Source organism: Centroberyx gerrardi, chromosome 1, assembly GCF_048128805.1.
Source record: "Centroberyx gerrardi isolate f3 chromosome 1, fCenGer3.hap1.cur.20231027, whole genome shotgun sequence".
Classification (NCBI taxonomy): Eukaryota; Metazoa; Chordata; class Actinopteri; order Beryciformes; family Berycidae; genus Centroberyx; species Centroberyx gerrardi.
The window spans coordinates 27,950,491-27,969,375 of record NC_135997.1 but is presented as its reverse complement, the minus strand read 5'-3'; the positions used below and the strand labels follow the sequence as shown (position 1 = coordinate 27,969,375).

The following is an 18,885-nucleotide window of genomic DNA, read 5'->3' as shown; positions in this document are numbered from 1 at the left end:
AGAGCACAGACCTCCGCCAAGGTTCGTGCTATTATTGCTTGTTCGTGAGTCGGATCCGGATCCGCTCCAAAATTTAATGGGTTCTTCCTTGGCCAAGTTTCATCAAAATCGGGCCAGTAGTTTTTCCGTAATCCTGCTAACAGACAAACAAACAAACAAACGGGATCGAGAAACATAACCTCCTTGGCGGAGGTAATAAATCAGATAATCAATAAAATGACAAACGAGGTCGGCGCTGGTTGGTTGAACTGGCTCCTACGTTTTTAAGAAGGCGATGGATCCTCTCTGCCTCCCACGCACAATTAGTGCGATTGAAATAAAAGCTTAGTCACCCGAAGTTGCTATTGGCTGCGAGGCTGCAGGTCCCTGCACACTGGCAATGGACCGCTCTCTGAAACAGCGCTCACACTGAGTCAAGACACATAGCAAACTGCACAGGAGCATGTCGCAATACACCCTGGGAGGTAAGGAGCCTTAAGTCTTCTTGTATGTAAATGTTGCGTTAAATGTCTACATTAAAAGTTGTTTCTTAGACTTTTTTTGCAGTCTGTTATGGCAACGAAATTGGTGCCAACTAGTTTTGTTCTCTGGAATTCCGTTAGAAAAAAATGCAAATAAATGAGCCAGGAATGCCATACACTGAGTATATAACTATTAGGAACAGATCTTTCCATAAAATAGAAAATCATGATCCCTTACTGATTTCACCTGATAAACCAACTTCAGTCATGAAGGGGAGGAGACAGGTTTACAAAGGATTTGTATGCACTGAGACAATTAAGACATGGATTGTGCAAAAGAGGGTGCAACTCAATATTGGAAAGGTGTTTCTAATGTTTTGTACCATGACTGTATATTTGATAAACACATTTTTTTTAGATAATCTTGTTTGAATAAGGACCAACAGATTGTAGGCAAGAAAAAATAGATGTTTTTTTTCCTTGTGCTATATTTTATTTCATTTATTAGTCTTGAGAATAAAATATGTTTCCCTTTCTGTCAAAGGAAAGAACATTTGCCATTTCCTACGTTGTAACTACTGCATCTTTCATGGTTAGGTGAAGTCTTACCAGCAGCCTCTTCAGGCTACAATAATAAAACTAATACAGACATTTCTGCCACTACTGACATACAAACAGCAACCCATAAAAATTCACCATTTGTCGGGTACAGCTCAGGCTTCATCATTACCTCATTTGGACTTCCATAACCTCGTCCATTGGCTGGCCAGTCTGACTCATTGCCTTCACATTTGGAGTGCCATGATTGCTGTCAGAGCATTACCATCAGCCCGTTAGTTTCTAATAAGAACCTGCTGCATTTTCAACCCTATACTTTCATCTCCTAATGGAAGCTGTTTAAGACTCTCAGCAGAGACTGAAATGGATCTGGGCTGACGATTAGCACTCTTTGATAGTGATCTCATCCTCACAAAGATCCACCTGACGCTGGGTGCCTTTACTGGCTGATAAATCTCTATGTGATGGTGTGAGGATTCATGTATGCTCCTTATTGAGATGCACCCTTTAGATAGTCCCGAAAGAGGCGTGTTTTTCCAACATTTAGCCCCTAAGAAACCACATCTGTTCTGATCAGAGATGTAGTGAAGGCTAAACCCACCTAAACTCAACCCACCAAGGAGTTTACCCTCCTGTTTAGGCTGATATTAAATGTTTATGAGATAAATTCATAGCATCCGTAATAGTAAGTAGTGTCAAACTCATGGATGTTATTTGAGGGTAGGCTCTTCTTGGGGAAAAAAAAAGCATACATTAATTCTTTTCTGATAGTATAAACGATTTGTGTTCTATTTGGTGGTTGTTTGCAAGTCACAGTTTACTCACCTTTTTTTTTTTTTTTACCACTATCTGTCACTGGCTCTGATGCATGAGTCATCCCCATACACCCGCACTGACTGGCGTTAAATGGGCAGGAGGATTTGGCTTTAAAATCCTAATGCTGGTATGAAATCAGCAAGTGTAATCAGCAAGATGCTTGCACGATAAACACACACACACACACACACACAGTTTGGTTGCCAGGAAATTTGACAGCAACGCATTCGGTGTGCGCTGCTGCTCTGCTTTGGATCGAAGCAGCAACAGTGCCAATACCATTTATACAAAGGAACAATTATGATTACAAACCCTGAGACATTTCCTCTTTAATCTCGTTAAGGATGAAGAGCGCAGACACAACAAGATAATTGCTGCGAGTCAGATGTCATGAGATCTTTTGCAATGAATTTGGGCTCATTGAAGGTCTCTTTCTCTCTCTGGTTATTTTCACTGCGTTCCCAATGACCTGGGTCACTGAAAAACAATACATACTTTTCATGGTCTGATTCTCAAACAAACACAAGGCTCAGGCCTTTTCTAGTCTTGTTGGCTCTGGCTCTTCTCTCTCTCTCTCTCTCTCTCTCTCCCCTATTCTCTCCTTTTCTTTCTCTCTCTTTCTCTTTCTCATGTTCATCATTAATGCCACTGACAACAACATCAGCCCGTGACGACCGTTGTGTTCTCTGTGTGTCTAGTTCACCTGCAGATCCTGCTGGCCGTGGGTCTGGCTGTGTTCTGCTACTGTCTGGTTCTGGGTTGCATCCTGTGCTGGCGCAGACGGAAGAGTCTCTCATCGCAGGACAAGGAGGCGGTGTTCTTGTCTCCCCGGGGCGGTCCTGCCGAGCGGGTGACCGTGACCCTGACGCCGTCCCCCTGCACCCAGCCCGTCAAGCAGCAGTACGAGGAGCTGGACGGGGACGTGTTGGACTTCCCCTCCCCTAAAAGCAGCTCCTCACCCTCTGAGGACGACCTCACCGCCCTGCCCTTTGACCCCGGCTCTCCCAGGTCGGCCGAGCTGAGAGAGTCTCCCAGGTCTTGCTTCCCCATGCGGCGCCTCAGCACCCCGGCCGTCCCCTGCTCGCCCGCTAAACCTGCCAGTCATGGCCGAGCCTCTCTGCCCTCCCTCCCTAAGCTGAGCCTGGTGTCCAAAACCCGCCGGGCGATGGACCGCCGCAGCACCGTGAGCGGCGACAGCTTCCTGTACAGCGAGAGCAGCCGACTGGCCGCCACCGCCAGAGGTCCCGGCCGGCAGGGGGAGCCCTCTCCTCCACAGTACGGCTCCAGCTCCCTCTCCATCCCCTCCAAGCCCGCTCCTCTCCTGCACTTCTCCCTGCTCTTCTCCCCCGCCTGTGGCACCCTGGTGGTCAACATCCTGGGGCTCTCGGGGGCCACCCGAAGGCGCAGCGGGGTGTTTGTCCGGGCCAGCCTCCCTCCGCTCTGCCCCTCCCCTCAGCAGGTGGCCTCGCGGCGCCGCAGCCTCAGCCCGGAGCTCCACAGCCAGAGCTTTGTGCTGCAGGTGGGCTCTGTGGCGGAGCTCCGCGCCTGCACTCTGAGACTGGCTGTCTACAGCAGGGACTTCTCTGGCCTGAGAGAGGCGGCTCTGGGGGTGGTGGAGATGCCCTGTGGGCAGACGGACTGGGAGCCCGACACCACCACCACCTACTCTAGGGAGCTCAGCCCGGCTAAGAGCAAGCTGAAAAAGGTAGACGGTGATTTGAGCATTTCATTCATTTATTGCTATTTACTTATTGCAATTTACAGTCACCAAGCTGGCAAGTGCAAACAGTGTGTGAAGCCAGAAAACAGAGAAAAGTGCAGCTGTAGACCTTAGTCACAACACAGCAAAACAGAGTGCAGACTACAGCAGAGTGGAATGTGGCTTGTGAGTGTGTGTATGGGTTGTGTGTGCGTGTGTGTGTGTGTGTGTGTGTGTGGGTTATGCGTGTGTGTGTGTGGGGGGGTGATGCGTGTGTGTGTGTGTGTGTGGGTTGTGCATGTGTGTGTGTGTGTGTGTGGGTTGTGCATGTGTGTGTGTGTGTGGGGGGGGGGTGATGCGTGTGTGTGTGTGTGTGTGTGTGTGTGGGTTGTGCATGTGTGTGTGTGTGTGTGGGTTATGCGTGTGTGTGTGTGGGGGGGTGATGTGTGTGTGTGTGTGGGTTGTGCATGTGTGGTGATTTTGGATCATTTTGGGGTCACTGATTCATCACTTCTTACTGTACTATGTTCATTGTTACTCTTTAGAGAAACTTTCTTCAAAAAAAGAAGTCTGCATTTTCAGTTGATTTAACGGATAGCGCGACTACGCACGCAGGCCTATGAATAGCCCATATCATGTTTTATCCATGAAGGAATGCAGCGTCTAATCAGCTCCCCCATTAGCCGTTTTTCCACTGTTGTTAGACATGGTGACATTGTCGTTAGCGAGTGCAGAGCAAACACGCGGAGTGCAGCGAGCTGGCAGCGCGCCCACGCCGTGCCCTCTGAGGCTCTGTCGAAACACTGCCAGAGGGCATTAATAACAGGCTGGTGAAGGGGGGGTGGGGTGGGGGTGGGCGGGGGGGGGGTTGACATTACTCAGTCAGTCACCCTGGTCTTCACCGAGGAGACGTGCTGAGTGGAAGGAGGCTGAGGGAGTGGAAGCAGGCAGCATCGCTCCCAGCTATGGTCATATAGATACAACAAGCCCATCCTGTCAGAGTCAGAATTTAGTTTGATTACCAAGTTTACATGCAGTTGAATCCCCATCTATCTATCTATCTATCTATCTATCTATCTATCTATCTATCTATCTATCTATCTATCTATCTATCTATCGTCAACAAGACAATTAGAAGTAGAAGAAGACATTTCACAACATATGCACAACACATAATAAGCATGGTTCATCCTTTGCTTAGACTTATGACTGGAAGGTCACTGGTTTGAATCCCAGCCCACAAAATTTGGGAAGGGGAGAGTGAATGAGTAACCCCCCCCCCCTCTCTCTCTCCCCCATTACACTCCTTTTCCTCAATACCAACAGCTGCCGGGTGTGAATGTGTGTAAATGTGAAAATGAGGCAGGAGGTTGCTGTAAAAGAGCATGGGTGCTCAGCAGCCCGGATAAGTAACGGTTTAAAAAGGGTTAGTGTAAGGAGACTGTGGGCTAGTGATTCCGGCTTTTAATGTAGCCTCTCTCTGGATTTATAGTAAAACACAGAGTTTTAATGTAATAAGACCAGCTGGAACCCTCTGTATTGATGATATCCGTCTTATTCTGATATTGTATGGGAGGCATGATGTGGCAGCAATTTGAGGACTGTGTCATACTAACGGACGGAAAGAGCAGATTGGTGAGGAAAGGGATGGAACTGCTGAGTTAGTCATCTCATTTTCACGTTAATCAGCATTCAGTGCTGTGCGCTTAATGTAAATGTGTGTATTTTTCTCACCTGTATTTATCCAGAGATGCTTTTTGCTGAGCATGCACGCTCTTTATCAGCATTGCCCTACTTCACATTCATACAGTTACACACTTTCACACCAGCACAATACTACTACTACTAATACTAATACTACTACTAATAATAATAGTAGATATATGAATTATCAATGCATAATTTATATAACAAAGTAGTGTATCACATATGTGGGAATCATCAGTAATCTATATATGTTAAGATATAATCATCATATTTGGGCCACAACATAATATTATGATTCTTAGTGTTTTACTTGATATTGCAATTCCATACTACAATATATGGACACTCAAAATGCAGTTTTTCTTTGATTGGTCTGCCAGAAAAAAGCTGAATAATATCCATTAAGTCAGCGAAATGTCAGTCAATTATACTTGCCAAGTTATGAATCAGCGCTTAGATGAAATTCAAGACCTTTCAAATTTTCAAGCAGTTTATTTTTTTTTCCATTTGCAAGCACACCAGTTGATAGAAGATCATTATATCAATAGGACTGAAAAGCAAATGAGAAGATTAAAACTTGGGATATATGCAGAGTTTCAGAAAGCTCTTCATATGAATTTCAAAATTATATATCCAGTACTAGAAAAAAACAGAAATTGTTACACTTTTGAGGATGAAATCATATTTATTTCTGAAATATTGATTAATGGATTTTAGGTGGCAGTTATTTTTCAAATTGGATGTATATCATTGGAATTGAACCCTTCCCCTGGGAAGGGAAGGTCACTGAGAAACACTCTTCTCCTCCTCAAAAACAAGGCACTCAGCCACCAACTGCACCAGTGGAGCTATTGAATGGCCAACAGTAAAAGATTGAAGTTGTACTGGGAAGCATCATGTGGAATGTGTGTAACGGTGTGAGTGTGAAGCCGGGCGCTGTGGATAGAGCACGAGTGTTCAATCAATCTTCAGTGGAATAAAGGTTGAAAGAAAATAAACCTCTCAATATTATACTATTATGTTTTTTCCTCCACGCTGACTGTACTGTGCTTTGATCCAGGGAGAGATCGCTGGCTTTTGTCTCGGCTGACTCGTAGTCAGTCAGTTAATATCTGTTATGTAACCCGTAACATCCACGGTGAACTGAATTACCAAATAACAGCCTTCTACAGAGGAGCCTTGTCCCAAAAATAACAGCCGGTATGACATAACACCGCTGAGCGTAGCGGAAAGTAGTTTGATACATGCATTTACGTCTCAAATTTGATTCTTCCTAAATGTCACATATCCTAATGCCCCATATATTCAGTTTTCATGATGTTGTTTTCAAATATACTACAGGTCAGAATAAGAATAATGGTCCTCATGTTGTTTTGCCAATTAATGCAGAAAAGGGTATTTATTGAATGAATGAATGAATCAAGCAAAATCCAATTTTGACGTCTACATTAAACATCTCTGATATGGGTAAATAAACAGAGCAAAATTTGAATTCCTATAATAGTGTTCCTTTAAACTAACCCTAACCCTAACCCTCCAACCTAAGAGGGGAGTTTGCCTCTCGGAAGCGGAAGAAGAACGCAGAGACAGACTTTGTCTGCTTCGTTGAATTAGATTAGGAGGAGGAGGTAGGACAGCCGACTTTTCTCAACTAGCTGCCTCAAACTGAATCACCCCATCCTCTGCATATCCACATTATAGATGGAACAATTTCGCAGGTATTGTAGAAAGAGACACAGATGACAGGGATGGTGCAACACACAAACAGTTTTTATTACCCATTCTGTAGCGCTCAATGAAGGAAAACCAAACAGCACAATTGCTGTAAGTTGTAAGCTGCTTAGTCCAGTGGTTCTCAACCTTGGGGTCAGGACCCCCCAGGGAGTTCCAAGATAATTCTGTGTGGTCACAAGATGATTTATGGGATGTGAAAAAATATATTTTGAATATACAAATTTATCGTCATGTCTTTAATCTTTGTAATAAATGCCTATTTCTTGTGAAATAATCATTCCTTGCAGCCCCTAGGCTTCTTCAACAGTCAATGATGTAAAGTAGGTCTAGTAGAGAAAATAAAATCATTATATTTACCCATACTGCATGACAATGCCAGCAACAGAGGATCGTGAGCAGGCATCACTTTATTTTTGGGGGTCACAAGCCAAAAAGGTTGAGATCCACTGACTTAAGCCAACTAACAAAGTCACCTATTACTGTCCTGCAGACTCCTGGTAGCAGCTTCACTTCCCAGTATCCTCCACCTACTGACACTAGTAGAAGTAGTAGTAGTATTGCATAATGCTAAGATATTAAATTAAATCTACATCTGATTAAATTGTCTCACTATCACCCCTGTCCCTTCCATATAGAAATACAGTATCCACATTAAACTTCCCTGAGAAATAAATCTCTGGCTCCAGTACGAAAAGTTGAGTTGAGTGAGCTCTGTTTGGCTATGTGTATTTGTGGAGAAATATTTCTCCTCTTAAAAGGCGGTGTCAGGGTGAGTGCTGGCCTCTGAGGCGATGCACTGGTGACAGACAGAGGCGGTGAACCGAAACTCACTTGTTGGATGAAATCCCCTTCACACTCTGCTGCCCTGGCCTCAGGACGACGCTGGCGGGCTAACACTCAGCTAGATGTCAGCAGACTGTGACTCACTGGGCCCCAAACTACAGTGGCTAATGAGATTTGACGTGAAATCTCATGAAAATTACTATCATGCTATTGCATTTGTTTTTGTTGGACGCTTTAATCCAAAGTGCCTTGAGTACATACAAGTTTAGGATGGGTGGCCCCAGTGGCAATCAAACCCCGAACCTTGGCATCTATAATAATAACCTTAATAATACTTTTTATTTCCAAAGTTAGAAAGCGCTTTGTAAAGGATTAAAAAAGCACACATCAAATCAAAGAGTCATAAATGGAGGTTGAAAACATAAAAGCAAGCCTATAAAAACAAGCTTTAAGAGGTGATAAGATGATACAGATTTAGCCTGAACTTCTCATGCAAGCCATTCCAAAGTCTGGGAGTCCCGATGGCAAAGGGCCGATCGCCTCTTGTTTTTAATCTAGACTCTGCAACAGCCAATAGCAAACTGCCCGAGGACCGCAGGCTACGATCTGGCTCATACGGGGCTAAAAGGTCTGTGATGGAGCTTGGTGTCAGACCCATGTGAAAAGCAAAATCATAAAATTAATTCTGAAACTAACGGGTAGCCAATGTAAATGTAAATCCAATATAGTTGGAGATGGTGGCAGGAATACAGAAAGTTGCAGTCGCCGATTAAGAGATAAAAGTGTTGATGATGCTTTTTCCGGATCACTAAAGAATAAAAACTCATTTATTTTTGGAAATGTCCTACAGGTGGAAGAGAAAAAGATGGAACAACTTTCTCAGCCTGTGCATCAAAGCTCAAATTAGCACCAAAAATGCCATCTAAGTTTCTTACTGCTGGCTTTACATTGGTAGACAGAGTAGACAGAGTGAATCACTTTAATGGAGTTGGATGGGCTTTGCTCTTCCCATTGAGCTACCCAGGGAATTGAACCCCTAACCCTGGCAGTGTTAGTGCCTTGCTCAACCCACTGAGCTACACTGAGCTTGGGGAGAGTTGTAGAAGGAGAGATATTTATGAGGGCTGTGGTGTGAACGTGAACGTGTCGTTTTTTCTCCTGCCCTCGGTTTCATTTCGTTCCCAGCCTCCCCAGGACGCAGGGAACATCTGCTTAATGAAAGAAGACGTTTTGTTCCCCCTCTTGCTCAACTCTCTCTTTTTCTCACCCCGTTCCTTTTTCCCTGTGTTTTCCCCTCCTTCCCTCCCTCAGAGCCTGAGTTCTCAGGAGACGCTGGGTCACAGGAAGAGTTCAGTCTGCGCTCCCCGGGCTTTGGGCCAACTGTTCGTCCTGCTGCAGTACCAGACACTGGCCCAGCGGATCAAGGTGATGGTCCGAAAGGCCGAGAATTTGGCCAAGCTCACACGGATGCCAGGGGCTCCAGGTAAATTAACATATATGTTATGCTGAGATTAGATACTGAGGCATGCGGTCGTTATATGTCCGCTCTCCATTCTCCTCCAGCCACAGTCACACAGAGACCGGCTCCCTGATTGGGTTGTAGTATAATCAGATTAGGAACTGATCAGCCTGGTGTCATTTCCCCTCCTCTCTGTATCATATCTCACCGCATCTGAATTACAGCTCTGCTGCGATGATGCTGGTCAAGAGCCAGGAAGCAGGAGATCTAAAAACCATCCACTTATTTGCTGCGATCAAGGAAAAAAAACATGTAACTGCAAGTTAGATGTTTTTCTTCTCCACGTTTGAACTGAAAGTTTTGGGCTACCTGGTCACTTATGTGTTGAGACTGAAACCTGTTAAAATCACATTGTCATTTCAAAATACGGGGGTATTACAGTAATGAGAAGATAAGGATTCTTTTCTTCATTTCTGAAAAACAGTTTTTGCAGATACATGTTTTTTTGTCTCACAGTGATGCATTGCCTTTTAATTTTAGTATTCTAAATCCAAGCGGCATGCAAAAAACATTTTTAAAGGAAGACTGTATTTTGGAAGTGAGGATGCGTATGAGAAAGACTGAAAGAGGAGAGGCATTCTGATGATGTGAATGGACTAAATCGGTAGTTCATTTCAGGTGATGTTAATACAATACAGTATACAACAATGCTATGGCCAGACTTTTACAGACATTTATACTGCAAAAAATGTCCATTTCAACAAGTGATGTAAAATCTTATTTTTTCATAAAACAAGTAAAAAAAAAAAATCTTTTTTCCACTGCAGCTTCACATCATTTGATTCAAGATAGTCCTTAAAATAACTTGATTTGCACTGGAAACACTCACTTGCTATTTTAGGAGCCTATGCATGATTAAATGACTGATTTAGATGGATATTTCTTGCAGTACAGTATGGTGAAGGACACGCCTGATAATCAGCCATGTGGTCCTTTAGAAGGGATCAAGTGGCTGACAAGACTTCAGCTCAGTGGAGAACATCTTAGTTTTTATAATCTCAAGAATGGATGTCCTGATATGCACCAAGACTCTCAATGCTTCTCTTTCTGTTCCATGTATTTAAGGCTCAATAAACATCATACAGTAAAATAGACCTGCATTGTGAAGTACATTTGAATTATGAGCCTATTTTCCATCTGTATGTCCTAATCAGGTAGAATGCACAGTATGCATGTAATCAAAATTGATCTGCTGAATCCAGCTGGTTACTGTACATGCATATCCTCATTATTTACTATGAAGGTGACAGCTATTTTTCTGGTGACAGCTATCTGAAAATTGTATTATTGTTACTGTTAACTGTATATCGCCAAAAAGCTCCAATTTCGGTGATTTTTCTACTCTATGTGAGGAAATTCTATGCCCCTGAGCTTGTGAAACCCTTTCAAAACTCGGATAAACTCAAAAATGCATGGCAGTCAAGCTGTTTTCTCCAACAGGGAGGATATATGAAATTACCAATATTATCAAAATATAACATTGATATAATCATGATTGGGGATGTAACTGCTGATGTCATTTTTCCCACAGACCACTATGTTGTCATCAACCTGCGTCAGGATGGGAAGGTGATCGGTACCAAGGAGACCAAAGGAGCCGGCGGTCCAAACCCCGTCTGGAACGCTCCCTTCCTGTTTGACCTGCCCGCTGGTGACATCACTCAGCTGCGGCTGGTCCTCGAGTTTATTGTCATGCAGGTAGGAGCTGCAAGGAGAATCTAGTGTCCAGTGACTAAGAAACTAAGCCATTCATTTATTCAGTTATTCATTCAATATTCCTACTTACAATGATAAAATAGCTACTTTACTTGTTGTTGTTATTTGAAAGTGGTCTCTTGCTGCCTTTGTGTTTTGGTCACATTAACATTGGAGACAGTGAGCTCTCAGATTTGCAGCTGTCATTTGGCACAGTCCCAACATCATCTCCATCCTCGCTAAACAGCAACATTCTGTGTCAGTAAAATGCTGAGATGTTGGTAATTAAACAGCTGAGACTCCACCCATCAAGGTCTGCTAGATGGTCCAGTATTAATATGGACATCTATCGTTTGACACAGCTGAATTCATCTGTTGACCAGCTGGTTTGTAAATGGACAATTGTTTTGAGATTGGACCAATGTACACAAACTTTTACACTGATTTTATGTCAACATGCAGTGAGTTGCGCATGAGGGAGAAACCTTATGGCGGTGACCAAGGCGTGACCTGTGTTCATGTGATTAATGTAAATTAGCCCTGAACCAACCCCAATATTGCATATTAACCCTGGATCTGTGGTGTATAAAAGAATATTTTAGACTAGATTAGACTTCTAATCCAATCATCTCTTTGTGTCTACAGGGCCGTCTCTACACTAAGAGCAGCGCTCTGGGTCGCGTGCTGATTGGAGGCGAGGCTCCGGAGGCGGGACAAGGACACTGGAAGGACATGTGCAGCCGGGGGCAGATGGAGACGGCTCGCTGGCACGCCATCCAATCAGATGTGCTGTAGGACTGATTGACAGACCGCGGGTTTGGTGTCCCTCCTCCCAAAGGACACAGAGAGGCGGGGCCAGGCGGGAATAACACACCTGTAGTTTTTAGATTGTCTGTGAACCATATCTAAATATCTGTTGTGGATTTTTGGTAGCCTGTCATGGTGTTAGCTATTGTCTGTGTCTGCCGTCAACAGACTGTAAAATGGTTAAGAATGAATTACCTCGTAATGCTAACAGGCATACTGAGAGAGCTGATGCTGTATGGAAGGTGTGAGGGCTGTGGGGCAGCCTCCTCCATATCGACAGTATTGTACATCACTGCATTGCCTATCCGATTATTTCCACAGTGACTTTTCAAAACTCAAGACCGTGAAACTGTATCATTCTGGTTGCATGAACTTGTGCTCTGATGTGCTACTGTTATGGTACTGTTTGTATTGTGCAGAAAGGCTCCATTCGCTCTGATGTTAATGTCGACTAGGCCTGGGTATATTTTGATTTTCAACATTTCCAAAGTTACGGAGCATTCTTGTTGACCAGTGCCCCTCTGCTTGTGTTTGGCTGTGGTGTGTTACTGTGCCGGTGTTTGTCCACGTAACATCTCTGATCACTGACATGCAGTGTGGGGCCATTGTAGAAGCTTTTGTGGCATGCTTGCTTAATTACTGCTGCAATTTTGTCCCGCCACCAAGAGGAGTTCAGTTATGCTTTTACTTTTCAGCCACTGGAAGATATAAGGAATGGTCTGGGGACTAACAGACACTACAGTTTTAAAATTAATACTATATACATAAATAATACTAACATGGTTGTACTGTATAAGAATTGTCTGCAGTAGGCCTACTAATGCAGGACCAATACATAAGGGAGGCCATCTATAATGGTTACCACTGTATACAGTACTAATGCAGGATGGATACAGGATAAAGCATGAAGGGTTTCATCTACAGTGACAACCAGTGTACATTTGGCTGCTGTTTGCTCTTGTGGAACTTGTGGTCTGTGCTAGTCGCATGACTGTGATCTTTACCAAGCATTAGCCTTATTAAATAGTGTTATTGATCATAATGCAAAATGTTCCATCTTGCACTACTCATCCACTGTGGCTCCCTATTGTAATTTATTATTACATACAGACTGCAGCACTGTCTCGATTTCGATTCATGAGGCTTCTCACTACAATAGAGGTCCTGATGAAGAAAAACATTACTGTAAACCTTATTACTTGATGACTTTGGAAAAACAAGTGAACTGGATTAGCATGGACTGGAGTTTTTTAAATGGGCTTGGTAATCTGTAGTCAATGGAACACTGTGTGTAAAATACAAGCTACAAGGCAAGACATACTGAAAATAGTTTTTGCATATTTTAGAGGAACTATCCATATTTTAAGATATTAAATAGTTATAATCAATTGGTTGATTGATCCATCCATCAGTCAATCAATCAATCAAACAAATCAATCAATAAGAAACTTGATCACCTACAGATGTAGAGCATCATAGTCCGATTTTTTTCCCCACATACTTCCTCTTTTCTGCACACATAAATCGGAATTCAGTGGAAATTGGAATTCTACTTTTTATTCTCTTTTTAACCATCAGACACATTTTTATATTAGACTTCCATTTTAGGCATTCAGCTGCCATTTAGCCAGAGTCACTTATAATAAGTGCAACAATTAAATAGGCTTACATTCCAAGAGTAAAGCGTGCAAGGGTCAACAGCACAGTGCCGACAACAGAACTATCTTCTCAGTGTTACTTTACAACACTAGAAAAAGAAAAGGCTGAAAGGAAAAAAAAATTGATTGTACTCAATTGAACAGCTGCATTTCAAAATGAAATATCTACCATTTGAAAAATGTGACACCTACTCTTAACATAATGTTCGCAGGTATGAACATAACACCTACTATTGATAATTCTTGCCATTGTCAGCTATCTTGAGCCCTTTATGTACATTATTGTGACACCTTTTACAAAATGTAATTTTTCGGGTAACATGTTTTTGTTTTGTTTCCAGAATGGATTTGTTGCATTTTGGAAAGAAACCCTTCAATTATCCTCTATATTATGCTTGCTTATAAAATTGATTTTCTCTACCGTTGTGTATTGTGCCCTGGAAGTTGTTTCATTCATATATTGACCACTTCAATGCCTGCTGGTGTCATGTGTTGTCTCAGTTGTATATGAATGCGTTTGCTTTTTAAAGAGAAGAATTTTACAAATATCATTAGAATTTGAAATAAATTGATATGATGACGATTAGATATATTGCAGTCTTGATCATTTCTTTCTTGCTAATTGAATAATGAAAAAAGTAATAACACAAAAAACACTAAACATACAGTATATGTTAATTACAAAGCATTTATCTAAAAGCAGAGCTTATATTGTGCTTTGCAAGTCATAAAAATATGCAAAGGGGTTAGACTAAAAGTTATCATTAAATCACTTCTCAAACTGGGAAACAGTAGCAGGCTACACTGAAATTCAGACTAAACAAATAAAATAAAGCTTCAAGATACTTCCCGCTTTCTATTTACCTACACATCCCATAACCAGAAGGTCACAGGTTTCATCCCTGCAGCAACAAATGTGTCCTGCAGAAAACATGATGTATAAGTCCTTATGGATATGAGTTTCAGCTAAATTCCTAAAATGTAAAGAGGTAAATTGTAAATATAGAAACTGCCAATCAGCAGGGATGATCACATACCCTCCCCTTGGCCTGTTTCCATTCAAATCAACTGGTACTTGACAGAGATGTTGTGGATATTGTAAGCTTCACCACTCCATGTTTTAGTCATCGTTTCCTCTGCGCAGTGGGTGACATCGCTCTTGATAGTTATAAATATACATAGGATGTGGAATCCAAAGATGATGTAATTCAACACCTAGGGTGATCTTATGTCATCTTAGATCACCAAAAAATATGACCCCTGCCACACACACACACACACACATACAGTACACACATCCACACACACACCCACACAACTCACTTCTCAGCACTCGTCGTGATTCAGAAAGCCGTCACAAAGTGAAAAATGTGGATCTTTGTATCTCATGGGCCCAGTTGGATGGAAAACACGTTCTCACACTTAATTAGCTGCATCATGCCAAGTCAGTGCTTCCCACTGAGCTTTTGTCCTTTTTCTGCAAATTCATGGCTCCTTTCCTGACTCTGTAATTTGTACAGCACCTCCTGGCTTAAAGCAGCACGTCCGTCCTGAAAGTGGGGTCCAGGGGCCTCCAGCCGTCCTTCAGGTTGTTCCCCAGCAAAGTGAAGGAGAGTTTCATTTCACAGTTGTTTCATTCACTAGAACTTACCACAACTACAGAATGTGTCACGTTATTTTGTTTCAGTCTCCTATCTGTGGTTATCTCCCCACCTACAGTATAGAGGGTTGTATAATTCTACACTCATCATAACTAACAATAAAAGCGTTATGATACTATAGGGTTAGATAGGGCACAATCTTATCAAATTAAATATATTTAGGGGTCCTTGACATGAAAATGTTTGGGAACCCCTGGCTCAAACTGGGAAATTTGAAAAATATTGACAGGATCTTACAAAAGGATTGCTGGTGTGAAAGTAAAGCATATTAGGAGTTACTGTTAGTCAAGCTATGAGTCATCTTTAAGTAATAATCCATGACATTTTGGCAGAGTAGTGATTCAACCTATATCAGGTTCATGAAAGCTTTTACATTTGCTGTTCTAAACACCCGGTGTTGGTAGGGCTTTCCGGGGAAAAATCCTCTGGCACAAAGGAAGTGATGTGTTTTATGGTTCTGGCATCAGCAACAAGAGAAGAAGAACTGGGTAGTTAGCATGAGCAGTGATAGCCACCATGGCTGAACAGACAAAGAAAAGAGCGCCACCTACAGAAAGTCAAACTTTGTCACAGTACTGGACACACTGCCAAAATAAGAAAAAAAAAAACACAAGGAACTTCAGGAACTTCAGGATTACCACTTAAACCACGTCACACATCTGTGACTTAAAGCTACATTCACCAAGATTGGAACGACCACAATACAAAACCACAATACAATTACTTTAAATATGAGCATAATTTGCTGGTCCGGCAGATTCCTGAAATTAGAGCTATGCAGACTTGCCTCTAAATTATGTCCATATTCAACATAATTGCATTGTGGTTTATTCTAGATGGTCCACATTCCAAACTTAATGAATGCAGTTTTAAAAACATTGACTGATGAATTTCAAGAAGTGTTTTTTCCCCCAAAAAATGCTTCTATAGTGATTTGGACTAAAAACCTTCAAACATGAAAACACAAAATACATACTCTTTTAGTGTTAAGCATATAAAAAAGGTTCCTGGCATGGGGCTGTAAAGCATTTGATAGGGAAATGCCGCTCTTTCTTCATTCCTCTAATCTGCCCACTCTCCTGGGGGAGGCTGTGTTAATGGGTTTAGCCAATCTGTTCACATTGCCTTATCTGTGTGTGGACCTGCGGTGACTCTGCCACTGGTGCAAACATACATCCAAACAGCTGGGAGGAGAACATGGGAGTCACTGGATTAGCTGGCATGTGCCTAGAGACACAGGGGGCTGTTAAAGTGCATTTAGCACTTTCTCCCAAAACATCAAAGTTTGTCAGTGTGTGTGTGTGTGTGTGTGTGTGTGTGTGAGAGAGAGAGAGAGAGAGAGAGAGAGAGTCCATATGTGATTGTATACTTGCATGTGTGCACAGTATGTGTGCACGAGTGTATGTGTAACCAACCTTCCTTATTCCTTAACTCCCACCTTATCCCCAAAAGGACACAAACACACACACACACACACACACACACACAGGCACCATTTTGTGTTGTACTTGCTGTATCTCATTAAACTCATTTGTTTTCTGCAAAGCACTTTGTGACAATCCTGTTAAAAGCGCTCTATAAACGAAACTCAACAGATCTCCCTCCACCTCAGACTAAAGGCTTCCTCCAGTGACCTTGACCTCATCGTCCCATTCAAATATCTAAATGTCTCTAATTATGGTGTACTTCATCAAACTGATGTATGACAATAGTCCAAAGGAGCTTCAGGTGTGCAGCAGGGGAATCAGGACCTAATCTTGCCTTTTTCCTTTGGCAGGAGTCAGTTGGCTTTGCCTTGGAAACCTGTGATTTGCTTTTCAAGGCTTGTTTCATACTTTGTGAATTGTTTCTCAGGTTACCTTAGGGGAAGCATTAAAGAACCATTCCAGCGTGATTTGAGCTTTTGCTTTTGACATTTTCCATCTCTTTCATGTTCGTGCTGACAGTTTTTACATGCATGTGCCAAGGTTAAAGATGTTTTTAAATCAGTTTTGCCAAACCTCTCAGGCTCGTTCACTCCTGTTCAGTTCCACAGAAATCACCTCTGGAGACTTCTAATTAATTCACTTTGAATGAGAAGCTGCTAATCGTGTTTTGGAAAGTTGCATCACAACACTAAACTTTTACATTTTGAAAGAAGGTCAAAGTTCACCATTTTATAGTAATGTGTGCGTTTGGGAACATCACGAGAGCCGAGATGAGACAGGAGGAGGCGTCTCACTGCCGCTTTCTGCTTGTAAACAAGAAGACGCAAGATACCGCTTCGAGTCTCTACATGTCCAATTTCAGCATTTTCCTCCTCAAAATGAATCTTTCAACCAACAGCTAACACTCTCTTGATTTGTCTGTTGGCTTGAATGGGTTGTCAATAACATCCCTGGTCTGCAAAATGAAATGGAAAATAAAGCAATATTTTATACAAGAAAGGCATAAAATTGGCACCCTCTACTGGGAATACCTTGTAATATTTAGACAGCGTTTATTTCAAAATATTTACTGCAACAATGGAAACAACTAAGATAATGGAAAAATAGCAAATATCTCATACCATGATAAAATTACTGGAAAACGATCTACAGTCATGTAAAACAGTAAGGGGATGCAGGAAATTAGCAAAGAGTGGAACACTGGAATTATCCTTTAAAGCCTGAAGCTACAAAGAACATACAGATAAACTAGAGATAAACATGTATTTTTGTAGAAGAAAGTGCTACTTACTGGATTACATGTATAGGACCCTTATTCAGCAAAGTCTTAAATCTTGTTCTGTGAGGAATGAATTGTGCACATAACATAAAACTACCAGACTTTGGCATGGAGTTTGACTTCATGTTCTCTCCCATACAGAGAGAGAAAGAGAGAGCGGCCTGTACGGGGGCTGACTCTGTCCAGTCCAATAAAGAGCAGTTATCGGCTCGTAGTCCCCGAGCAACTCCCCATCGATCTGACTGTCGACTATGAGCTGAGGCTATTGATCCACGCAGTGCGCCCACCTGTCCATCTGTCTGTTAACCTCTCTGACGGCCCTCTGGGTAGAATGCCAGGCCCAAGTTAGTCATAATCCCCCTCCGCCAGAGCGTACGGAACATACTGGCAAACTTATATTAGTTCATGTGAGAGTGCAGGCACTACTGGCGGCTGGTGTCTGCACTGGGAACATATCCTGCATGGGTTCGTTTTCCTCAATTGATTTGACACATTTCTCCAAACTAAGGTTCATGCTCTCAAAACGGTTAACACAGCCATCAAAACAGACTCTTATTTTGCTCTCATTTCCCAGTTCCATTCCAAAATGAAGTTCTGCTTTCTTTTCAGATCACATCTTTATAGAAACCAAATACTGACATCAAAACTACACATGTCATCTATTGATTAGATAATATATTCAGCCTTATCCACGCAGGAATACTAAAAGTAAAACATGTTTATCAGAAAGTTCTACAATCCTTTTTTCCCCATAATCTGATTTTATGGCATTTTATCCATAATTTGTTGATGAAATATTTTCATTTGCAGAAAGCAAAACATCTGTTCCTCATTTTTAGAAATACTATGCAATGTAATGTTTCAGTTTTATGTTGTAGGTTAGTCAATTATGGTAAAGTCATATCTGACATTTTTATGTTTGTCTATGTGTGATACAGTAAGGAGGAAGAAGCATTGATGAACAAATGACTTTATTCTTCAACACTTTTATTTTCTGTCAGGCCAGAGGATTTATGGTATATGTAGTTTTGTGATTTGTGTGAAAACAGTGAAAAGGTATTACAGTATTTGACTATTAGTC

At 42.1% G+C, this 18,885-nt stretch overlaps 1 protein-coding gene across 1 annotated transcript; it reads left to right on the top strand.

Moving 5' to 3' along the window:
• The first annotated feature begins 442 nt into the window (after positions 1 to 442).
• On the top strand, positions 443 to 11,767 carry LOC139910115 (synaptotagmin-5). Its single transcript, XM_071897323.2, has 5 exons — positions 443 to 464; positions 2,534 to 3,540; positions 9,070 to 9,241; positions 10,809 to 10,975; positions 11,618 to 11,767. Exons 1-5 carry the CDS (start codon positions 443 to 445, stop codon positions 11,765 to 11,767), a joined length of 1,518 nt encoding a protein of 505 aa, XP_071753424.2.
• The last annotated feature ends 7,118 nt before the right edge of the window (positions 11,768 to 18,885 follow it).

Coding starts and splice junctions, on each gene's coding strand:
- LOC139910115 (XM_071897323.2), top strand. CDS start 443: ATGTCGCAATACACCCTGGGAG. Junction 465..2,533: donor GTCGCAATACACCCTGGGAG/GTAAGGAGCCTT, acceptor CTGTGTGTCTAG/TTCACCTGCAGATCCTGCTG. Junction 10,976..11,617: donor TCGAGTTTATTGTCATGCAG/GTAGGAGCTGCA, acceptor TTGTGTCTACAG/GGCCGTCTCTACACTAAGAG.